Source organism: Bos indicus, chromosome 4 (assembly GCF_029378745.1).
Source record: "Bos indicus isolate NIAB-ARS_2022 breed Sahiwal x Tharparkar chromosome 4, NIAB-ARS_B.indTharparkar_mat_pri_1.0, whole genome shotgun sequence".
In the NCBI taxonomy this organism is placed as follows: Eukaryota; Metazoa; Chordata; class Mammalia; order Artiodactyla; family Bovidae; genus Bos; species Bos indicus.
Window position 1 is genome coordinate 43,389,570 of NC_091763.1, and position 18,426 is coordinate 43,407,995.

The following is an 18,426-nucleotide window of genomic DNA, read 5'->3' on the forward strand; positions in this document are numbered from 1 at the left end:
AAAGTCAACTGAGACTCGTAGAGTATAGGGCAAAGGTTTCATTTTCCTTTTACCACATGAGTCTAATTAACTGTTTAATAGGAACTGAATTCTGCTAAGTTGTCTTATCTTTAAAATATGAATGATTATACAGTTCATAAAGGATGACTAATGGATGTGGAAATGCAGTTGGTTCTTATTCTTGAGCTTTATATTCATCGTTGACTGAGAAAGCCTTTGGTTCTACGTGCATCTGGCCATAGAAGGACATGAAAGTCATGGTCTTGGATGATACATACACATGTACATAGGTGCCTGATTCAGCTTTTTTTTTCCCCTTGAGAGCACTAGACACATGCGTATGCCTAAATTTCAGAAGTGAGTGACTTGCCTTCCTCGTGTGGTGGGAGGGCACAAAGGCGAGCCCCATCTCATTGTACGTTGTTTCCTGTCCCACTTCAGCAGCTTCACTTACTATGGACTCTAGAAAAGATTTGCCAGGCCATCACCAGCTATGACTATCACCATATGTCCAGATGACTAAGACATAGCTTCCTGTCCCATGAGGAGTCTCATCTGAAGTCCCATCCCAATTTCCAAAACCATCCTGATTAAATAATAAGAATTTAACATTTAACTGAATAATTGCTTCTGTCAGTTTTAATACCTCCTTTAAACCGTTAAGGCCCAGAGATCACAAATACTTCTTAAGCAAAGGATGGCATTAATAAGTATTCCCCAAAGTTGCTGATTTTTGATTAACATCCTAACAGTGTGCACTCTAAAGTGTGCACAACCCAGTCGTGATTGAGACATTTGCCCCTGAAGAAGATTCAAAGGGCCAGGGAGAAGCTTAAATCCTATTTAAATCATATGCTCCTTTAAAAGTCAAAAGATTTCTTATGGTTTTAGCTTATTTATTCTAGAATTGAAAATGACATTCAGAGGAATTTCTCAGCTTTTTTTTAAGTACATTTCCGTTCTTTCGGCTAACTACAGAAAAGTATCCCTCATCAGCTTTATTTTGTTTTTTTTTTCTTTTTTTTTTTTCATCAGCTTTATTTTGAATGTGTTTATGAAGTCAGCAGTCAATCTACTAGTGGCTTCCACATTTTAAATTGTTTGAGGGATAAGAGTTCACTTAGACTCTCATAAATTTCTAGTAATAAGTTATGAGAAACCTAAAGGAGCTTTTCAGAAAATTAAAACTTCACTCAAACCTCAGTAGAGAACAGTTTCAATTTTATGTTTTCTAACTTTAACAATTTTAAAAGAGACAACTTCTATTAAGTGTAAGTTTATATCCCCCAGCATGCACATGCTCACGCGTGCACACACACACACACTAAATGGGACACATCAAATCATAAACAGCTATTAGTAAATTACTAGACGGCACCCCACTCCAGTATGCTTGCCTGGAAAATCCCATGGTTGGAGGAGCCTGGTAGGCTACAGTCCATGGGGTTGCGAAGAGTCAGACACGACTGAGTGACTTCACTTTCACTTTTTACTTTCATGCATTGGAGAAGGAAATGGCAACCCACTCCAGTGTTCTTGCCTGGAGAATCCCAGGGACGGGGAGCCTGGTGGGCTACAGTCTATGGGGTCGCACAGAGTCAGACATGACTGAAGCGACTTAGCAGCAGTAGCAGCAGCAGACTATCCTTTACCAGGTAGTTCCAGGGTGTCGCCATCTGTTCTCTCATGCTTCTAAAACAATCATCCTGATCAGAGTAACATCCCCAAAGTGGCAGCCAGTCTTCAAGGGCAATCTCAATGATTTCAGGAGAATAAAGAATTATAGACGCATTGATTTTTTTTTTCCCACTCAGAAAATGTGTGTACTCTTTCTGCCTATGGCAATACACTAGTAATGTCCTTGGCTGGTCACTGTTAATCCAGACTACCTAATTTTGGAATGCGTACTTTTTTGTCACTGTATATATATATATATTTTTTATTATTATTATTATTATTATTTCTGTGCTCGTCACTACTCTTAACAGCACTCTCATTAATCGCATCCACGAAATTAATTTATCATTGGTGTGTCTAGTTCCTCAGGGGTTGGGGAAGAGGCAGGATTCATTACTCAATGGGATCTCCTTTATGCCAGGTCCAGATTATAAGGAGCTGGATGTTCACCTTCGCAGGATGGAGTCTGGATTTGGCTTCAGAATCCTCGGGGGAGATGAGCCTGGACAGCCTGTGAGTTGAATTATCTTTATTTCTACACTTTGGGTTATATTGTATATGTTTGGCTGAGATGAAATATCATTCAGTGTGATAGGAAAAAGAAAGTCATTTAGGACTCACATAAAAATTTCTGAGGTTTGTGTTTCTTGCTATTTAAGTTTCCAAAACTTGCCAGTGTTTCCATGCCAGTATATCATCATACATCAATGCACATTTCATTCAGAGAGAGACATTACTCTTTCTTAGAATGGATTGGATTCCTCTTGAATATTTCAGTTATTTAATTGTATTGGATCCCCAGTCTATTTGGGCAGCAGCTCACAGATAAACATGCAATATGACAGAAGATGTATGTGCGGAGATGACTCAGAACCACAGAACTGTGTATGTTTTCGATCGCAACTACAGGGGAGAGAAAACATGGCGATCAACATAAGTAAAATCAAGTTCAACACTGCAGTCTCACCAGATTTGAATTAGGTGATTACAGTGAGAGGATGTTCATGAACTCAGCTTCAGTTGGCACAATATTGGGGATATGGAAAGGGCTCTGAAGAAATTCTGTATAAATACATCTGAGTGAAAACATAAAATAACAGTGCTCATTAATATACAGAAAAAAACCCAACAAAGCTAGACTTCTGACAATGTATTGAAATAACAGCAATAAAACACTTATTGTGTTTTATGATACAAAAGATGTACCTTAAATGCTGCTGCTAAGTTGCTTCAGTCTTGTCCTACTCTTTGCAACCACATAGACGGCAGCCCACCAGGCTTCCCCATCCCTGGGATTCTCCAGGCAAGAACACTGGAGTGGGTTGCCATTTCCTTCTCCAGTGCATGAAAGTGGAAAGTGAAAGTGAAGTCGCTCAGTTGTGTCCAACTCCTAGCGACCCCATGGACTGCAGCCCACCAGGCTCCTCCATCCATGGGATTTTCCAGGCAAGAGTACTGGAGTGGGGTGCCATTGCCTTCTCCAATACCTTAAATAGTACCTAGTATGACTAAGTTGGGCTTCCCTAGTGACTCAGACGGTAAAGAATCTGCCTGCAATGCAGGAGATCTGGTTTCAACCCCTGGATTGGGAAGATCCCTTGGAGAAGAGAATGCCTACCCACTCCAGTATTCTTGCGTGGAGAATTCCATGGACAGAGGAGCCTGGGGGGCTACAGTCCATGGGGTTGCAAAGAGTTGGGCATGACCGAGCAACTAATACACACACACAAGACTGAGTCAGGTTCATAAAAGGTTCATAATTGGTCTTTAGGTCCTGAAATACAATCAAGTCCTTTCCTATATATAAATGCAAGTAAAAGGTTAAACTGCAAAATAAATGTAAGGGGAAATAACAAGGTTCCAGTTCTTCTCATAATGCTTATTTCAATACAGTCTTTGAGATGCACAATTCTTCTTACCTTGCTGGACACTCCTACCCCTACAGGCTCATGCTTGTCTGCTTTGTGGGTAAACTAGCACCATATTCACAGCACCGTATTCCCTTCACACACCTCCCCCTCTTGAGAGGTAGAAGGGATTGCATGACTAAGTCACAGGGAAGGCATAGCATCAGCTGGTTCAAGAAGGGAAAGGCCTAAAAAAAAAAAAAAAAAAGAAGAAGGGAAAGGCCTAGTTGAACTTAGCCTGGCACAAAAGCAGTAACAACAGAAGCGATGGAATTGTTACCCAAATGAAACACATATTGCTCAGAATGAAGCTCAGGTGTGTGAGTGCAGTATGGTCACTATCCAGCCTCAGGACAGCTTTCTACTGGGTGAGAAGACAGGATATCAGGTTCCCAACCCTTCTGAACATTGACTTTGTGCTCCCTGCCCTTTCTCCCTTCCAGTGGGCAGGCATCCAGTATTTATGATAAGCTTCCTCAGATTACAAGTTTTACTGATCATCATTATTGCATTTATTTGGATTTACTCTGGTTTATTCTTTCATTTGAATAATTTAAAACACAATCAGGCTGCAAGTTACAATTTTACAGTTAAACCATAAAGTAGAAGCCTAAATCTCCCTGTTGCTTTCAAAGCCAGAATGTAATGTCTTGAAGGCCAGAATATTGCACCTCTGAAAGACCATGTCAGGAAAGGTGAATCTACCATAAAGATCTCCCATGTGCCTTTCCTTCCTGCTTTCCTTCACTGTAAGTCCAGAGATAACATGCAAACAAAATGCACTAGCCTCATTTAGTTGCTATTGTGCTACAAAGGGAGAGGCGTGTGAGGTGACTTAGTCCCGAACCACAGGAGGTCTCATAAATTATATCAAACGGGTTTCTGCCTCCATGTAGATGAAATGGTATTGACATCTCATGATGCACATTAAACACGACAGCATGGCTTTCAGCAAATAATGAACAGCAGGACCCCAGCTCAAACAAAGTGTATGGGCATTTTTCCTGCAAGAGGAAATACTTTTCACAGTTAAATAACAATAGAAATAGAAAGAAATTAAAAAAATTGCCACAAAGGAATGAAAATGAGATTTCCAGCTGTGATCTGAAAAGAGATGGGAAGACATTGAGATGAAAAGGCTTGGAAAACACTGCAGTGGAGAAAGGCCTGTGTGGAGAAAAAACGTGCATGGAAAAAGAGAGCTGATGATAGGCATAGGCCTTGGCATGAGGGTCCAGTGCAAACTTGTGAAAAAGTTTCAGAAAGCAAGAGCCTGAAATCTGCTTGCCACCTTGTCAAGTTGCCCTGGGCTATAATTACTGAAGATCAGACTTGCTGGGTTTAGACTGACATTAGGTAGTATTGGGAAAGAATTAAAGCCTAATTCAAAGGACTGCAAAGGTGGTTTGCGTTTTGTTTGTTTCTTAGTTTTTGTTCTCTTTTGTGTGTGTGTGTGTGTGTTAGTTTTCTCCCTGGCTTACGGGGATATCAGCCACTTGAATGTGAATTGCTATTATTTCATATCAAATACTTCATTTTGTTCTGTGCCCCTACAGCCTATAAGATAAAGTAGAGCTATTGAGGTTTTGCTTCTTTTGCTTTTTTAGAAAAGACAGTTGAAAAGATAAGGCCAGATCAGTTGTTTGGAGAATGGGTGGGGACGGGGCGAGGTGGGGGAAGGTTGGGGAAGAAGAGAGTCTTTCTTGATCTGTTTTTCTGCAGAGTTGTTTCTTCAGGGCCAAAGCAAGAGAGGCAGGATAAAGAACTCTCTCAAGACCAATGAGAAAGCTGATGAGTGGGGCTGAAGTGTCCTCAGAGGTTGAAGGATCCAGTGAGGTCAGAGGGAGGTGAGAAGTAGAGTGTTTGTTGGGAAGGCTCACTAACCAGTGGAGCCAGGGGTCACCAAGGCCAAAAGGAAAATATAGACTAATGGCTTAGGGAGCCCTGACCATGCACTCAGCAGACCTGGAAAGTGACCAGTGCGATGCGGCAGGAGGCCCAAGCCAGGCACCGGAGGGAAGGTCCTTCAGTGAACATAGAACATGACCAGTGCATCACTCTGTGGCCACCAGACCAAATGAGAACACTCAGAACCTTACTGCTCAGAGTGTGTCAGATTTAGAGACCAGGGGCACCCAGCACCTCTTGGGAGCTTGGTAGGCATGTGGAATCTCAGGTTCCACTCCAGGCCTGTAAAATCAGGCTCTCAGGGTAAGGGCAGAATTCTAACAAGCTCACGGTGTGAGTCATGTGCACCGTAAAGTTTGAGAACTACTGATTCAAAGGATCAGATATTCTGAGGTATGTTTTCAAGAACTTAGATGAACATAAGAATATATATACATATATATATATATATATTTATGGAAGTCAATATGAGTTACAGTGTAAGAAGGAATCATAGATTATCTAGTCCCTGCAGTTCCAGTGGCAGATAGGAAATAAACTACTCAAATGTGTCAAGTGTACAAAGCATATTTGAATTAAAGGGGAAAAAAGTGGGTTATTTTCTTGTCTGAATAGATGCACAGAGCTGGCTCTGTGTCAGAAGTGAAACACAGGACATGAAGGTGCAAATTGGCCAAAGGCTAAAGGACACCAGCAGTGGGAGCCAGAAGCAGAGACAGCGTAGGTGGTCAGCCTATTCCCAGCAAAGGCAGCAGCTCCTGAAGGAAGGAGTGAGTGTGGCTCCTGTATGTGACTCATGGGCGAGTAGCCCTAACGCCACTCCAGTCCCCATGCTCAGCTCAGCTCAAGCTTGTTTCTTAACCATAGCAACTTTTTTTTTGAAACAAGTTAGGATGGATTATACAATCTAATTATATAATAATATATATGCATATAATAATTATGCAATATATATAATAAGTTATGTTGAAGTATTATGTTGAATACACTATAAGTGAATTTGTAAGATTTGGTGGAACAAACTGAAGATTGAAGATTAAACCTTCAAGTTTAAAAAAAGTGTGTCCAGTGAACTTCAGTCTTTGCTCAGATGTCAGCTTCTCAATGAGTCCTGCTCTAATCTGCCCTAACACCACCTCAGCCACAAAGTTGACACCCACCCAACATCCTACCTTGGTGTATTTTTTTCCACAGTACATGCCTACTAACACACGGCATATTTTTTTTCTGTGTCTTTACTGTCTGACTACTGGAATGACTCTTTAGGATGGGGATTTTGTTCATCGTTCACTGAAGGGTTCCTAGCACCTAGAAGCATCCCTAGACTCCATGAATATTTGCTAGATAAATGAATTACCTAGTGAGGAAAGTACTTCATATCACAGCAAGCAAATAGAAAAAACAGATGTTTTACTGGGATTCTCTGTTTAATGGATGCTATTAAACTAGTCATACAGAAGATAACTTCAAGAGTATTTCTTTGCTGTTTTCCCGCAGAGGGAGAGGTATGAGAATTTTCCGATGTGAAATTTTGTTTTTGCTATTTTTGTAGAGGGCCCAGTTGCAATGTTAGCTCTTAGTTGTAACCTATTTTTTTTACTCCTTTTCATGAGTTAAAATCAAAGTTACAGCTGAATGGTGGTAATTAAGCTAAGAATTTCGCTAGCCATTTTTTCTCTATTCCTAGCTGTAAGCTCTCCCACTGAGGCACACAGGAAAGTTAAAGGTTGAAGCATTTTCTTTGGGCTAACCCAGCCAAATGCAGCTCTTCACAGGGCAGTGGAAAAACATAAACATTCATTTTAACTGGTTTTTGCACAAAGCACTTACTAAATCTTTGAAGTGCTCCATAGTGGGTTGAATCTTTTGAAGAATAGATTGGACCATGTTTAGAAAGAAACTCATAAATTCAGGCTGGCATGATGATAAGGAAAAATGGAAAATATCAGAAGCCTGCCTGACTGCTGGCCTACAGCAAATGGGCACAGCCCAGTCAATCCAAGGCCGGAGATGGGATTCCCACGGCAGCAATAATGAATCAGTCATCAGAGCACCAATATTCAACATGGGAGCAAACCCACTCCCCACGTCCCTATTCCCATCCCTCAGGAATGGGGAAAAAATAGCCATGGTGGGGGAGGGTGGGTTTTCATTCCTATTCAGTGAACTAAGAATATGAAGTCCTCAGGGGAAAAAGAAAACTCTCCAGACCATAATTTCACATATTAACTGAGAAGGCCTGGACATTCAAATCTGGTGGCTGTGTTGACAGACCACACTGAGCAGTGTGACCAAGTAGGAAGACAAACCTGAAGACACGGAAGCCTGCTGGTCACGATGGACCAACTGCAAATTAACTGGAGTCCACAGATCTGAGATTTGAGAGAAATTAGTGCCTGAAAGAAATCAATCTGTGAACAAAGGATCATTTTATAAAGACTTAAAATACAACCTCGAATATAGTCTCTGTAATAGTATCAGACTAATGATAGCCACTGCTTTCAGATGCTGTGAGCCTAAGCCGCTTGGCAAAAGAAAATCTACTCCTTTGAACTCTATTGTCCATGAGTTGGAAAAATTATAGATTTAAGAGCAAAACTAAAATACTTAGTGCTATTGTCTTTCCTCTGTGACTGGGAAAAAAAAAAAAAAGCCTTGCTAATGGACACTAATTGGAGTGTTTCTAATGGGAAGTAAGAAAACTTACCCTGTTGTGCCTTTCATTGCAATCCCCAGTTCAGGGATTTATGACAGTATGCACGTTTCCCAAATGTGTACCTCCAAACTTCCTGGTATAGTTGTCATTTAAACAGCAGAGCGTTGCAGGCGGCAGGCAGAACTGGGGACATGTAGGGATGTGCTCCTAGAAAATATTCAAAGAAACAGAGCAAAAATCTGGAGGAGTTTTTTTTTTGTTTGTTTTTTTTTTTTCAGTATGCAGGATCTTCAGTCTGCATTGCAGCATATGAACTCTTGTTTGCAGCATGTGGGATCTAATTCCCTGACCAGGGATCAAATCCAGGCGCCCTGCACTGGGAGCTCAGAGTCTTAGCTACTGAATCAACAGGGAAGTCCCTGGAGAAGATTTGACTGAGTTTTTAAAGTAGATAAACTGTTCAACTGAGAGACATTATTTTGGGGGGCTCCAAAATCACTGCAGATGGTGACTGCAACCATGAAATTAAAATGTGCTTCCTCCTTGGAAGGAAAGTTATGACCAACCTAGACAGCATATTAAAAAGCAGAGACATTACTTTGTCAACAAAGGTCCATCTAGTCAAGGCTATGGTTTTTCCAGTAGTCATGTATGGATGTGAAAGTTGGACTCTAAAGAAAGCTGAGCACCAAAGAATTGATGCTTTGGAACTGAGGTGTTGGAGAAGACTCTTGAGAGTCTCTTGGACTGCAAGGAGATCCAACCAGTCAATCCTAAAGGAAATCAGTCCTGAATAGTCATTGGAAGTACTGATGTTGAAGCTGAAACTCCAATACTTTAGCCTCCTGATGAGAAGAACTCATTCATTTGAAAAGACCCTGATGCTGGGAAACATTGTAGGTGAGAGGAGAAGGGGACGACAGAGGATGAGATGGTTGCATGGCATCACCAACTCGATAGAAGTGAGTTTGAGTAACCTCCGGGAGCTGGTGATGGACAGGGAAACCTGGCATGCTGCAGTCTATGGGGTTATAAAGAGTCAGACTTGACTGAGCGACTGAAATGAACTGTCCAGGGAAAGTCAGCCACGAATTCTGCTTTGTTTTGTTTTGTTTTCTCCTTACCTCCAGCTTTTCAAAGCAAAATGAAAATTAAAAGACGAAAAGCATTTTGAACCTTTATCTGAATTTAATAATACACAGCAGTCAGTTTCCCCTGACACTTTTCAAGAGCTCACTATGTGCCCTGAGCAAAGTCAAATGCTTCCCATGTGCTGTTCATTTCACATCTCCCAACAGTTCCATAAATAGGAATAGGTCCTATTTTGCAGGTGAAGCAACTGAGGCTTGCAGAGGTGCAAAGGCCTTGCCTGTGGCCACACAAATAAAGAACTGGAGCTAGTTTGTTTCATTTTAGAGCCCATGTGCAGTGCCAGTAGCACCAGACATTTGGAGTTAAGGGTGGTAACTTATGAGCCAGTTAGCAAGTGTCCCCCAAACTTTATGGCCATGAAAAGCAAGTTCAAAACAGCTGTTTCTCTAAGAGGAGTTAGCAACCTGGAAGAGTTAGAACAGCATCCTTTCAGCCTCTCATTTTTCATTTTTCAAGTACATACTCAGTGGGTTCAGTTCAGTTCAGTTCAGTCACTCAGTCATGTCCAACTCTTTGTGACCTCATGAATCACAGCACGCCAGGCCTCCCTGTCCATCACCAACTCCCGGAATTCACTCAAACTCATGTCCATCGAGTCGGTGATATCATCCAGCCATCTCATTCTCTGTCATCCCCTTATCCTCCTGCCCCCAATCCCTCCCTGCATCAGAGTCTTTTCCAATGAGTCAACTCTTCGCATGAGGTGGCCAGAGTATTAGAGTTTAAGCTTCAGCATCAGTCCTTCCACTGAACACCCAGGACTGATCTCCTTTAGGATGGAGGGTAGAGAGTATAAAAGCTTCCACTAAATTACTACATACATACATAGGAAGGAAAAAGAAAGTTTAAAACATAAATGTTCTTTTCTTCTCATTGCTTCTGTAGATTTTGATTGGAGCCGTCATCGCCATGGGCTCAGCTGACAGAGATGGCCGCCTACACCCAGGAGATGAGCTCGTCTATGTGGATGGAATTCCAGTGGCTGGAAAGACCCACCGCTATGTCATTGACCTTATGCACCATGCAGCCCGGAATGGGCAGGTCAACCTCACTGTGAGAAGAAAGGTGCTATGTGGAGGTAGGTAGCTTGAACCAGCAGCAGGAGTTGGGGGTTAGGTGATGTGATGCTTTGTGAGTCGTGGTCAGGACACTGGAAACAACATTTTAAATCGGTTTCCATATTATGAGGGAAAAGACCAACCTAGATATTCCACATGTAACAATGAAGTTGAAAGTGCAGACTTTCACCTCACTAGTATAATACATTTCTAAGCAGTCAGGGACGGGGGAGCCTGGTGGGCTGCCGTTTATGGGGTCGCACAGAGTCGGACACGACTGAAGCGACTTAGCAGCAGCAGCAGCAAGCAGTCTTTGAGGCTGACATTTTCCATGGAGTCATTAAAAAAACTCCTAGCAAAGCCTGGGACTAATTTAAGATGTGTATGCTCTTTGCTTTTTAGTAGGTGCTAGTTATAAGAAGAACATTATAGTAGTGAAAAATATAGATTCTGAAAATGTTCTTCATTGTGTTTACAAGCCAAAAACCTCAGTGTTTTGATACCACAATAAGGCAACGAGGATGGAAAACTAGCTTCCTTTGTAGAGCCTGATAAAAGGTAGCAATGGAATGATTACCCTGATTTAGAAAAATACAGCTATATGTTACTCTGAGAAAACACAGTTCATATAACTCCAAAGTTATGAGACAGAGAAATTAGAAGTAATTATTCCCTTTGCAACCATTTTCTCAGCTTCATAAAAGAATCCACAAAGACATACTTTTAAAATCAGCCCTCTTAGTCATATTATGATGATTCAGTTTATCTCTCTTTACCATGTCTCAACTCCCCCAAAAAAGATTTATATTTGTAAGAATTATGTTCATTACAAGCATTATACTTTTTTTTTAATCATCTGAGCACTCAGTAACATTGGGAATATAGTTCCAAACCACAAGTGTTTTTCTCTGTGACAGCGCCAACGATGTTCTGGCGTCACCTGCCCCGTGAGTCTGCTGGCCTCTTTGCTTAGCTACCTACTGCTCCTCGTACAGAATGATCAATGCTAGAATTAGGAGGGACCTTAGAAAGAGCAACGTGAAATCCCTCATGTAACAGATGACAAATCAAGGCCCAGGGGTTCAGTAGATCACCCTGTGGTCTGCAGTGAGTCAGTGATCACGCAGAGACCCATCTCTCCAGCCAGGGCTTCTTTCTTTACACCATTTCCAGTTCCCTTCCACACTCTACAACCAACCCCATGTCCAGTGAATTCAAAGCCATTAGACCAACCTTTAGCAAATGTCACTCCCTAACATAAGGACTCTTCTACATGTGCTATTATCATCACACGTTTGAATTTTTTAAAAGGCCACCAGCTAATTACAGGCTCTAAACCACTCAAGAAGATAAGGTTTGCTAGTCAAATTAAAAATCCTTTTTGAGTCTTCTAGAAACTAGATTTAGAACAAGAGCCATCACTTAAAAGGCTAAGTCAGAAGTACTGTTAGCCCTTACCCATAGAGACTGCTGTGGATCTTGTATCATACGGAGCTTTTGCTAAGAGGTGCCATTCATCTTCAGAAATTCACGGCAGACCACTTGACCCAGTGAGGTAAAGCACCTTGAATTATGCCTTATCCTTGGGCGAGGTGCCAGGAGGGAAGACAGTGTTTGCTTGGTTAACATTTAACTGTCTCTCACCCTCCAGAATGATTTTTAATAAAACGTTTGCTGTGTTATATGTTCTGTAACCCAAAGATAAATTAGGAAGATGCTTGATTTACAAGGAAATATACTGCAAAGTGCAAAAACCAGTGCAGCAACATAATTTCATGCTCTTCTTGCCACCAGCTGATCATTGCAAATTAAATTTTGTTCTAATCAACCCAAGCTATTGGAGTGTATGCCAAATACTGCAAAAATGTATTCTTGCAATTTGTGGATTGTGTGACTTCCGTGAAGATACTCTTTGATGCAGTTCTTAGCAACTTTACTCATTTAGGCGTTCAAGTGCATTTCAAGTGCATTTAATTTTTGAAAACGTTCTACTGCAGACTGCTCATTCACACCAGAAGAGTTTCCAAGTTAGTTCAACCCACTCTTCCTTGAAAGCTTTATGAGTATTAAAAACAATTAAGTTCAGCAAAGGATACTTTGATAGTAAAGTCAGTGCCTCAAAATAGGATGGGACAGATTTTAAAAATATGCACGGGAAGATAGCCTTTCTTCATAGCTGCCATTTCTTCAACAGTGAGAAGAGATAGCTGCAAATGGATGTGGGAATGGAGATGTCATTTCTAGGGTTCTTATTATCATGGTTAAAATTATTATGCTTTCCTAAGCCAAGGCAGTGGGGGTACAAGCCTAGCTTATGATGAGATGGTTCAAAGCCGAGGCAAATGAGCAATTAAATAATGAAGAGACAGAAGATGAACAAGAAGACAGGCAGTGTCACCCACTTCTTGCATAAAGGAGCACTGTAATGGAAAAAGAGCTGAAAGAAGGAAGGTCATAGAGATTATACCCTTCAGCATTATGCTTGCTTCGGCTTGTTCAAATGTCCTGCTTCACCTCGGAAGACCCTAGGCAGTGGTTTCCTAGCTAATGCTCAAGAGGGAAAAAAAAAAAACAACATTGATTATGAGAAATATAGACCAGTCAGTTACATTGAGCAAAAATGAAAATAACGGAGAAACCTGCTTCAAATGTTAACATATACATTATGTATGTTACATACATAACACACTAAAAATAGAAAGGCAAAATTTTCAATTAGACAATGGCAAACTAGACACTCGAAAGTGAGAAATTGTGGAGTAAAGGATGAAAACATCCAATTATGTATCCAATTTTATCAGATAATTTTAGTACAGATCTTGCACCTTAAACTAGTTTTGAGATTTGTCTTATCCATGCCACTAGCTCCAGTATTTAGCTGTTTTTTCCCCAAGGATAGTAGACGAGTGGCTTTAATTGTTACACTGAAAGTATAAATATTTATATGTCTCAGCTTTGAGATGCTCGACATAGTGACACATTATTTTGAATACATGCTATTCATCTGAGAGAAGAGTGTCTCTGAGGAGTTTCTAGAGCTGATGTACAAGAAAGTTTTATGACTCAATCAGAACTTGTTAGAGTCCATCTTAAAGCTATCAGCATCTTTTCATTAACACCTAAGGGAAAGTATGGTCTTCCCTGGTGGCTCAGCTGGTAAAGAATCCGCCTGCAATGTGGGAGACCTGGGTTCGATCCCTGGGTTGGGAAGATCACCTGGAGAAGGGAAAGGCTACCCACTCCAGAATCCTGACCTAGAGAATTCCATGGCCTGTATAGGCCATGGGGTCGCAAAGAGTTGGACATGACTGAGCGACTTTCACTTTGAAGGGAAAGTGATTCTTGGCCCGATGCTGAGAAAGGGAAAAGTCTTCTTTACAACTGGGTGAAAAGTTTAGTCAGTGATTAGGGTACTGGTGCGGAGAAGGCAGTGGCACCCCACTCCAGTACTCTTGCCTGGAAAATTCCATGGACGGAGGAGCCTGGTAGGCTGCAGTCCATGGGGTCGCTGAGAGTCGGACACGATTGAGCGACTTCACTTTCACTTTTCACTTTCATGCACTGGAGAAGGAAATGGCAACCCACTCCAGTGTTCTTGCCTGGAGAATCCCAGAGACGGGGTAGCCTAGCAGGCTGCCGTCTATGGGGTCGCACAGAGTCGGACACAACTGAAGTGACTTGCAGCAGGGTACTGGTGAATTTCCTGCTCCTGACTGCTATACTTTTTGTCAGTTCTAAATGCAGTCCCTTATTCTTTGTCTATAAGCATTTAAATAAGTTGTCTGCCCTGTTGAGCATAAAGCAGGAGTACATAAAATCAAATGCCTGCGGGTGGGCCAGCCCCTTACATGGCAAGGGCACTACAGGGATGCACTATGCCTGTGGACACTCTAGCGCACGTATCTAAGCTCTACCATGCACAGTCCCCATTGCCTCAGCCATGCTTTAAGACTCACACATCTGCAGTGCTGTCATACGTCTGTGGGACAGTCCTGAGAAGGGACCCAGGCACACCCTGAAAGCAGGCAGGGGCTGCTTGGTTACAGAGTCTGAGAGTTCTGATACCCACCGGGTGATCTTGAAGGGAAAAAAGGGCTCTGGTTGAACAAGTCTCTTTGCCTACATGCTCCTCACTCCATGGGTAAATGAGTAAATCAGGAATGTACAGGAGACACTGGGGAGTAGTTGAGACTGTGGGGCCTTGCACATTTCATACTCAGTCAAGGGGGCAGCAATTGCCCAACTCTAATTGATTATTGGAAGCTTCCCAGGTGGTGCTAGTGGTAAAGAACCCACTTGCCACTGCAGGAGACGTAAGAGACATGGGTTTGATCCCTGGGTCTGAAGATCCCCTGGAGAAGGGCATGGCAACCTACTCCAGTATTTTTGCCTGGAGAATCCCATGGACAGAGGAGCCAAATATTTCAAGAGAAACTAGAAATCCAGCTTTCTATAAAATCTCCCTATTTAAAAATATTGCCAATTAATTTTAATAATCGTTTAATAAACTCTAGGCCAGCACTGTGCGGAGAAGGCAATGGCACCCCACTCCAGTACTCTTGCCTGGAGAATCCCATGGACGGAGGAGCCTGGTAGGCTTCAGTCCATGGGGTCGCTAGGAGTTGGACACGACTGAGCGACTTCACTTTCACTTTTCACTTTCATGCATTGGAGAAGGAAATGGCAACCCACTCCAGTGTTCTTGCCTGGAGAATCCCAGGGACAGGGGAGCCTGGTGGGCTGCCGTCTATGGGGTCGCACAGGGTCGGACACGACTGAAGCGACTTAGCAGCAGCAGGCCAGCACTGTGAAGGAATCATTAATAGGTCTGCAGACCAGGAGCAGCTCCTGGCCAGCACTTGACTGTTCTTGTCAAAACTACTTCAACCTGGAGGACTTTATCAATGACACCTGCCTTCCCAGACTCTCTCTCCCAGTCAGCACAGTGATGATTTCCAGTATGACCGGTGAGGACAGACAGAAGCTAAACCTAAAAATTAATTATTTGATTTGAGTAGATATTAAGTGACTGAATTTTGTATACTCATTTGGCTGTAAGCCAGAAGGATGAGTCAGGGATACTGGAAATTAGTGAGTTTTTTTTTTTTTTTAATGCACATGGTATTTAGTCACTTTCTGACATTTTACTATATTATTCTAAAACAATGTTATTCATGCTCCATACCAGGAAGTGTTGTTGAAAAGAAGACAGGCTCGTTTGTGTCTAGAGACAGCCAAGTAGAAAAATGATGTGGAATCAGTTCTATTCCTCAAAGCCAATCGTTGGAAGTCGTCTTAACTCCCTGGGTTTAAATGTGCTCGTGGTGTTAAAGATAAAGAACATTGTTGGAGAGGATGAAAGAGACATCCAGAAGCAATAGAAATGTACTCTGTTAATGTATTTGACTCCTTCACTCACCCGAGGACCACTTGCATTGACTTAAACAATGATTGTCTTTCTTTCTCCCTTTAGAACCAGTGGCAGATCCACTGTGAGTCATTTACTGCAAAGACAGATAATTTTTCTTTGTGCTGCTGTACTGATGACTGCAGCTCTCAACTCCCTAAAATATGACAGCCAGAAAATGAGATCTTTCTTGTCACTGCCTATGACATTTAGTTACTGATTTGGTCCAGTAACTTGGGGAGCTCTTCAATTTAATGTTGCAGCATAATAATTGTTTGTTTTTCTTCTTCCTGACTATCTCTAATCACTTTATTTCCAACTTGTGCAAGGACTGATAAAGGACATGTGTGCTTCACCAGGACAATAACAGCTTGTCTTCGGATGATGTTTTCTAGTGGAGAGGGTTCATTTTACAGGCAGTTTGAAATTCTGGTAGAAAAGAGGAAAAAGCTTTGCCATTGACATTTTTTGTTGTTTTTCTTTTATCACTTCAGTACATTTCTTACAGATGAATGGCATCTATTTGCTTTATTTTATTAAAACCTGATTGAGTAAATATCACAGAAAATTCAAATTTATCAAGTGATAATAAGCAGCAGCCTGGATCTTCTTCATTTTGTACTTATAGATGAGAAATGAATACATTTTTGTAAAGATCATTTGTAAAACAGTATTTTAGTAAATGCAGTTCCATTTTCTGTAGGTATCAGTGTAACAAAACATCTCTTATAGTCAGTGTTCTTGCTCCCTGATTTTTGAACTGACTTTGATTTTTGAAATGAAATGATTTTTCATTTCAGAATATAATTGCAGCTTAAGTAAGAAGCCCTCACTGGAACTTTGGCTAATTATTTTTAACTTGCCATATGAGACAACTTCCAGTATGCCAAATAGGAAACCATATCTAAAGACCCAAAAAAGAATCATTAATTATCATTATTTTCATCATTATTTTCAGTCTTAATGTCCCTCTATTCCATAAATATCTTTTGAGTACAGATGGACAGGGAGGCCTGGCGTGCTGTAGTCCATGGGGTCTCAAAGAGTCGGACATGACTGAGCGACTAAACTGAATCAAATTGTAAGATGGAGATGAAATGGTCATTTTTCTAATTACAGCATTCTACCTGCTTGCTTTTAAGTTTTTTTTTCATCAGAATACCAGAACCTAAGTATTATTGTAAAATAACAAAATTCTTTCTTGGATGATAGATCAACTTTCAATTTAAAACCTAGCTTCTCTTGGCTGCCAACTTTCTGTCATTTCCCCCTGAAAATATACTTACTTTCTCATGGAAGTATTGGCTTGGTTTATCTGGTTGATATAAACTATATTTTGTAATAATACAGAATTTAAATGAATAAGGCTTCTAACACCTCCCTTAGAGATTCAAAGTTCATCATTCCTTAGCCTGATATCATTGTTAGATTTGATCCTAGAGTGAGCAAAGTAAGTGTTTTCCACCTATACAAAGTGAATTAACACTTCAAGGCTAACAGGGTGTCACAATATTAAATAAAACCATGACTATTTAGTAAAATTGCAATAGATCTCTTACATGGACATCCCCTGTTAGCCCCAGCTACAATCAGCATTCCTCCCAGTGTGGCCTTGAAACGTCATCTAAATTCCTGGGCTCAGTTGTTCCTATATCTACTGAAAAAACTTCTTGGGTGGACTTTGAAGATGTGTATTTCATACTAGTTCTATAAGTTTTATGTGTAGTACAGTTTAGGATTCTGTCTACCTGTTTCATGGTCTTTTATGGTCTGTCTTAAGATCAATTATGATCATGAAACTAAGAAGCCCTATATTTCAAACTAGGTGTTGTCTAAGGGAGTTGTAATTTTACCAAGGAGAATTTATAAACAAGTAACAGCACAGGGGGACTTGAGGAGGGGTTTTACTTGCATTTGCTGAGAAGGGTGGAAGGGAACAAGACCTAGGGGCCTCCTTAACCAGGTTCATAGCCTTTTAAATATGCATCACATCCAGAGACTGGGAGAATAGGAGCCAGTCAAGCAGTCTTGTAACAATACAGGTGTCTGGAACAGTGCCCAGGGCACAGGAGATGCTCGTTCATTCAGACTCTGGCTAAATAACCAGGTACCTGTGTATGATGTGTGTTCCAGGGGAGCCCTGCCCAGAGAATGGGAGGAGTCCAGGCTCCGTGTCGACCCACCACAGTTCTCCTCGCAGTGACTACGCAACCTACACCAACACCTACAGCAACAGTAACCATGCCGTCCCCACCAGCAACGCCTCTCCCCCCGAAGGCTTCGCCTCCCACAGCCTGCAGACCAGCGACGTGGTCATTCACCGCAAAGAGAACGAGGGTTTCGGCTTTGTCATCATCAGCTCCCTGAACAGGCCAGAGTCTGGATCCACTATAAGTAAGTGACTGCTCTGCCTGCTTTTGAATAAGAGGTCATCTTTCCATTGTCTGGTGGTGGGGGATCCCAGACAAGCAGACCAGAGAAATGTTGTGTTCATAAATAAATGTGCAGCCTGAAAGTCACAGGCTACAGTCACAACTAAGGCATCTTTAACACTTGACCAGTCAAAATGCTGACTTTGGCTTAGAAAGAATGCAAGACTACCACTGATGTCCCCCCAAACCCACAACCCCCATGAAAGCTCTTCTTTCACTTTATATTGGG

The 18,426-nt window shown here is 41.5% G+C and overlaps 1 protein-coding gene across 12 annotated transcripts in view; it reads left to right on the plus strand.

Annotated features, from left to right (window-relative positions):
* MAGI2 (membrane associated guanylate kinase, WW and PDZ domain containing 2) overlaps positions 1-18,426 on the plus strand; it is a 1,460,538-nt gene that overhangs the window by 1,269,915 nt on the left and 172,197 nt on the right. For all 12 annotated transcript variants that reach the window (XM_070787194.1, XM_070787197.1, XM_070787196.1 and 9 more), the window contains 3 exons: positions 2,099-2,190; positions 10,186-10,378; positions 17,899-18,159. In XM_070787194.1, coding sequence (XP_070643295.1) covers positions 2,099-2,190; positions 10,186-10,378; positions 17,899-18,159 — 546 coding nt within the window. The remainder of the gene's footprint in view (positions 1-2,098; positions 2,191-10,185; positions 10,379-17,898; positions 18,160-18,426) is intronic.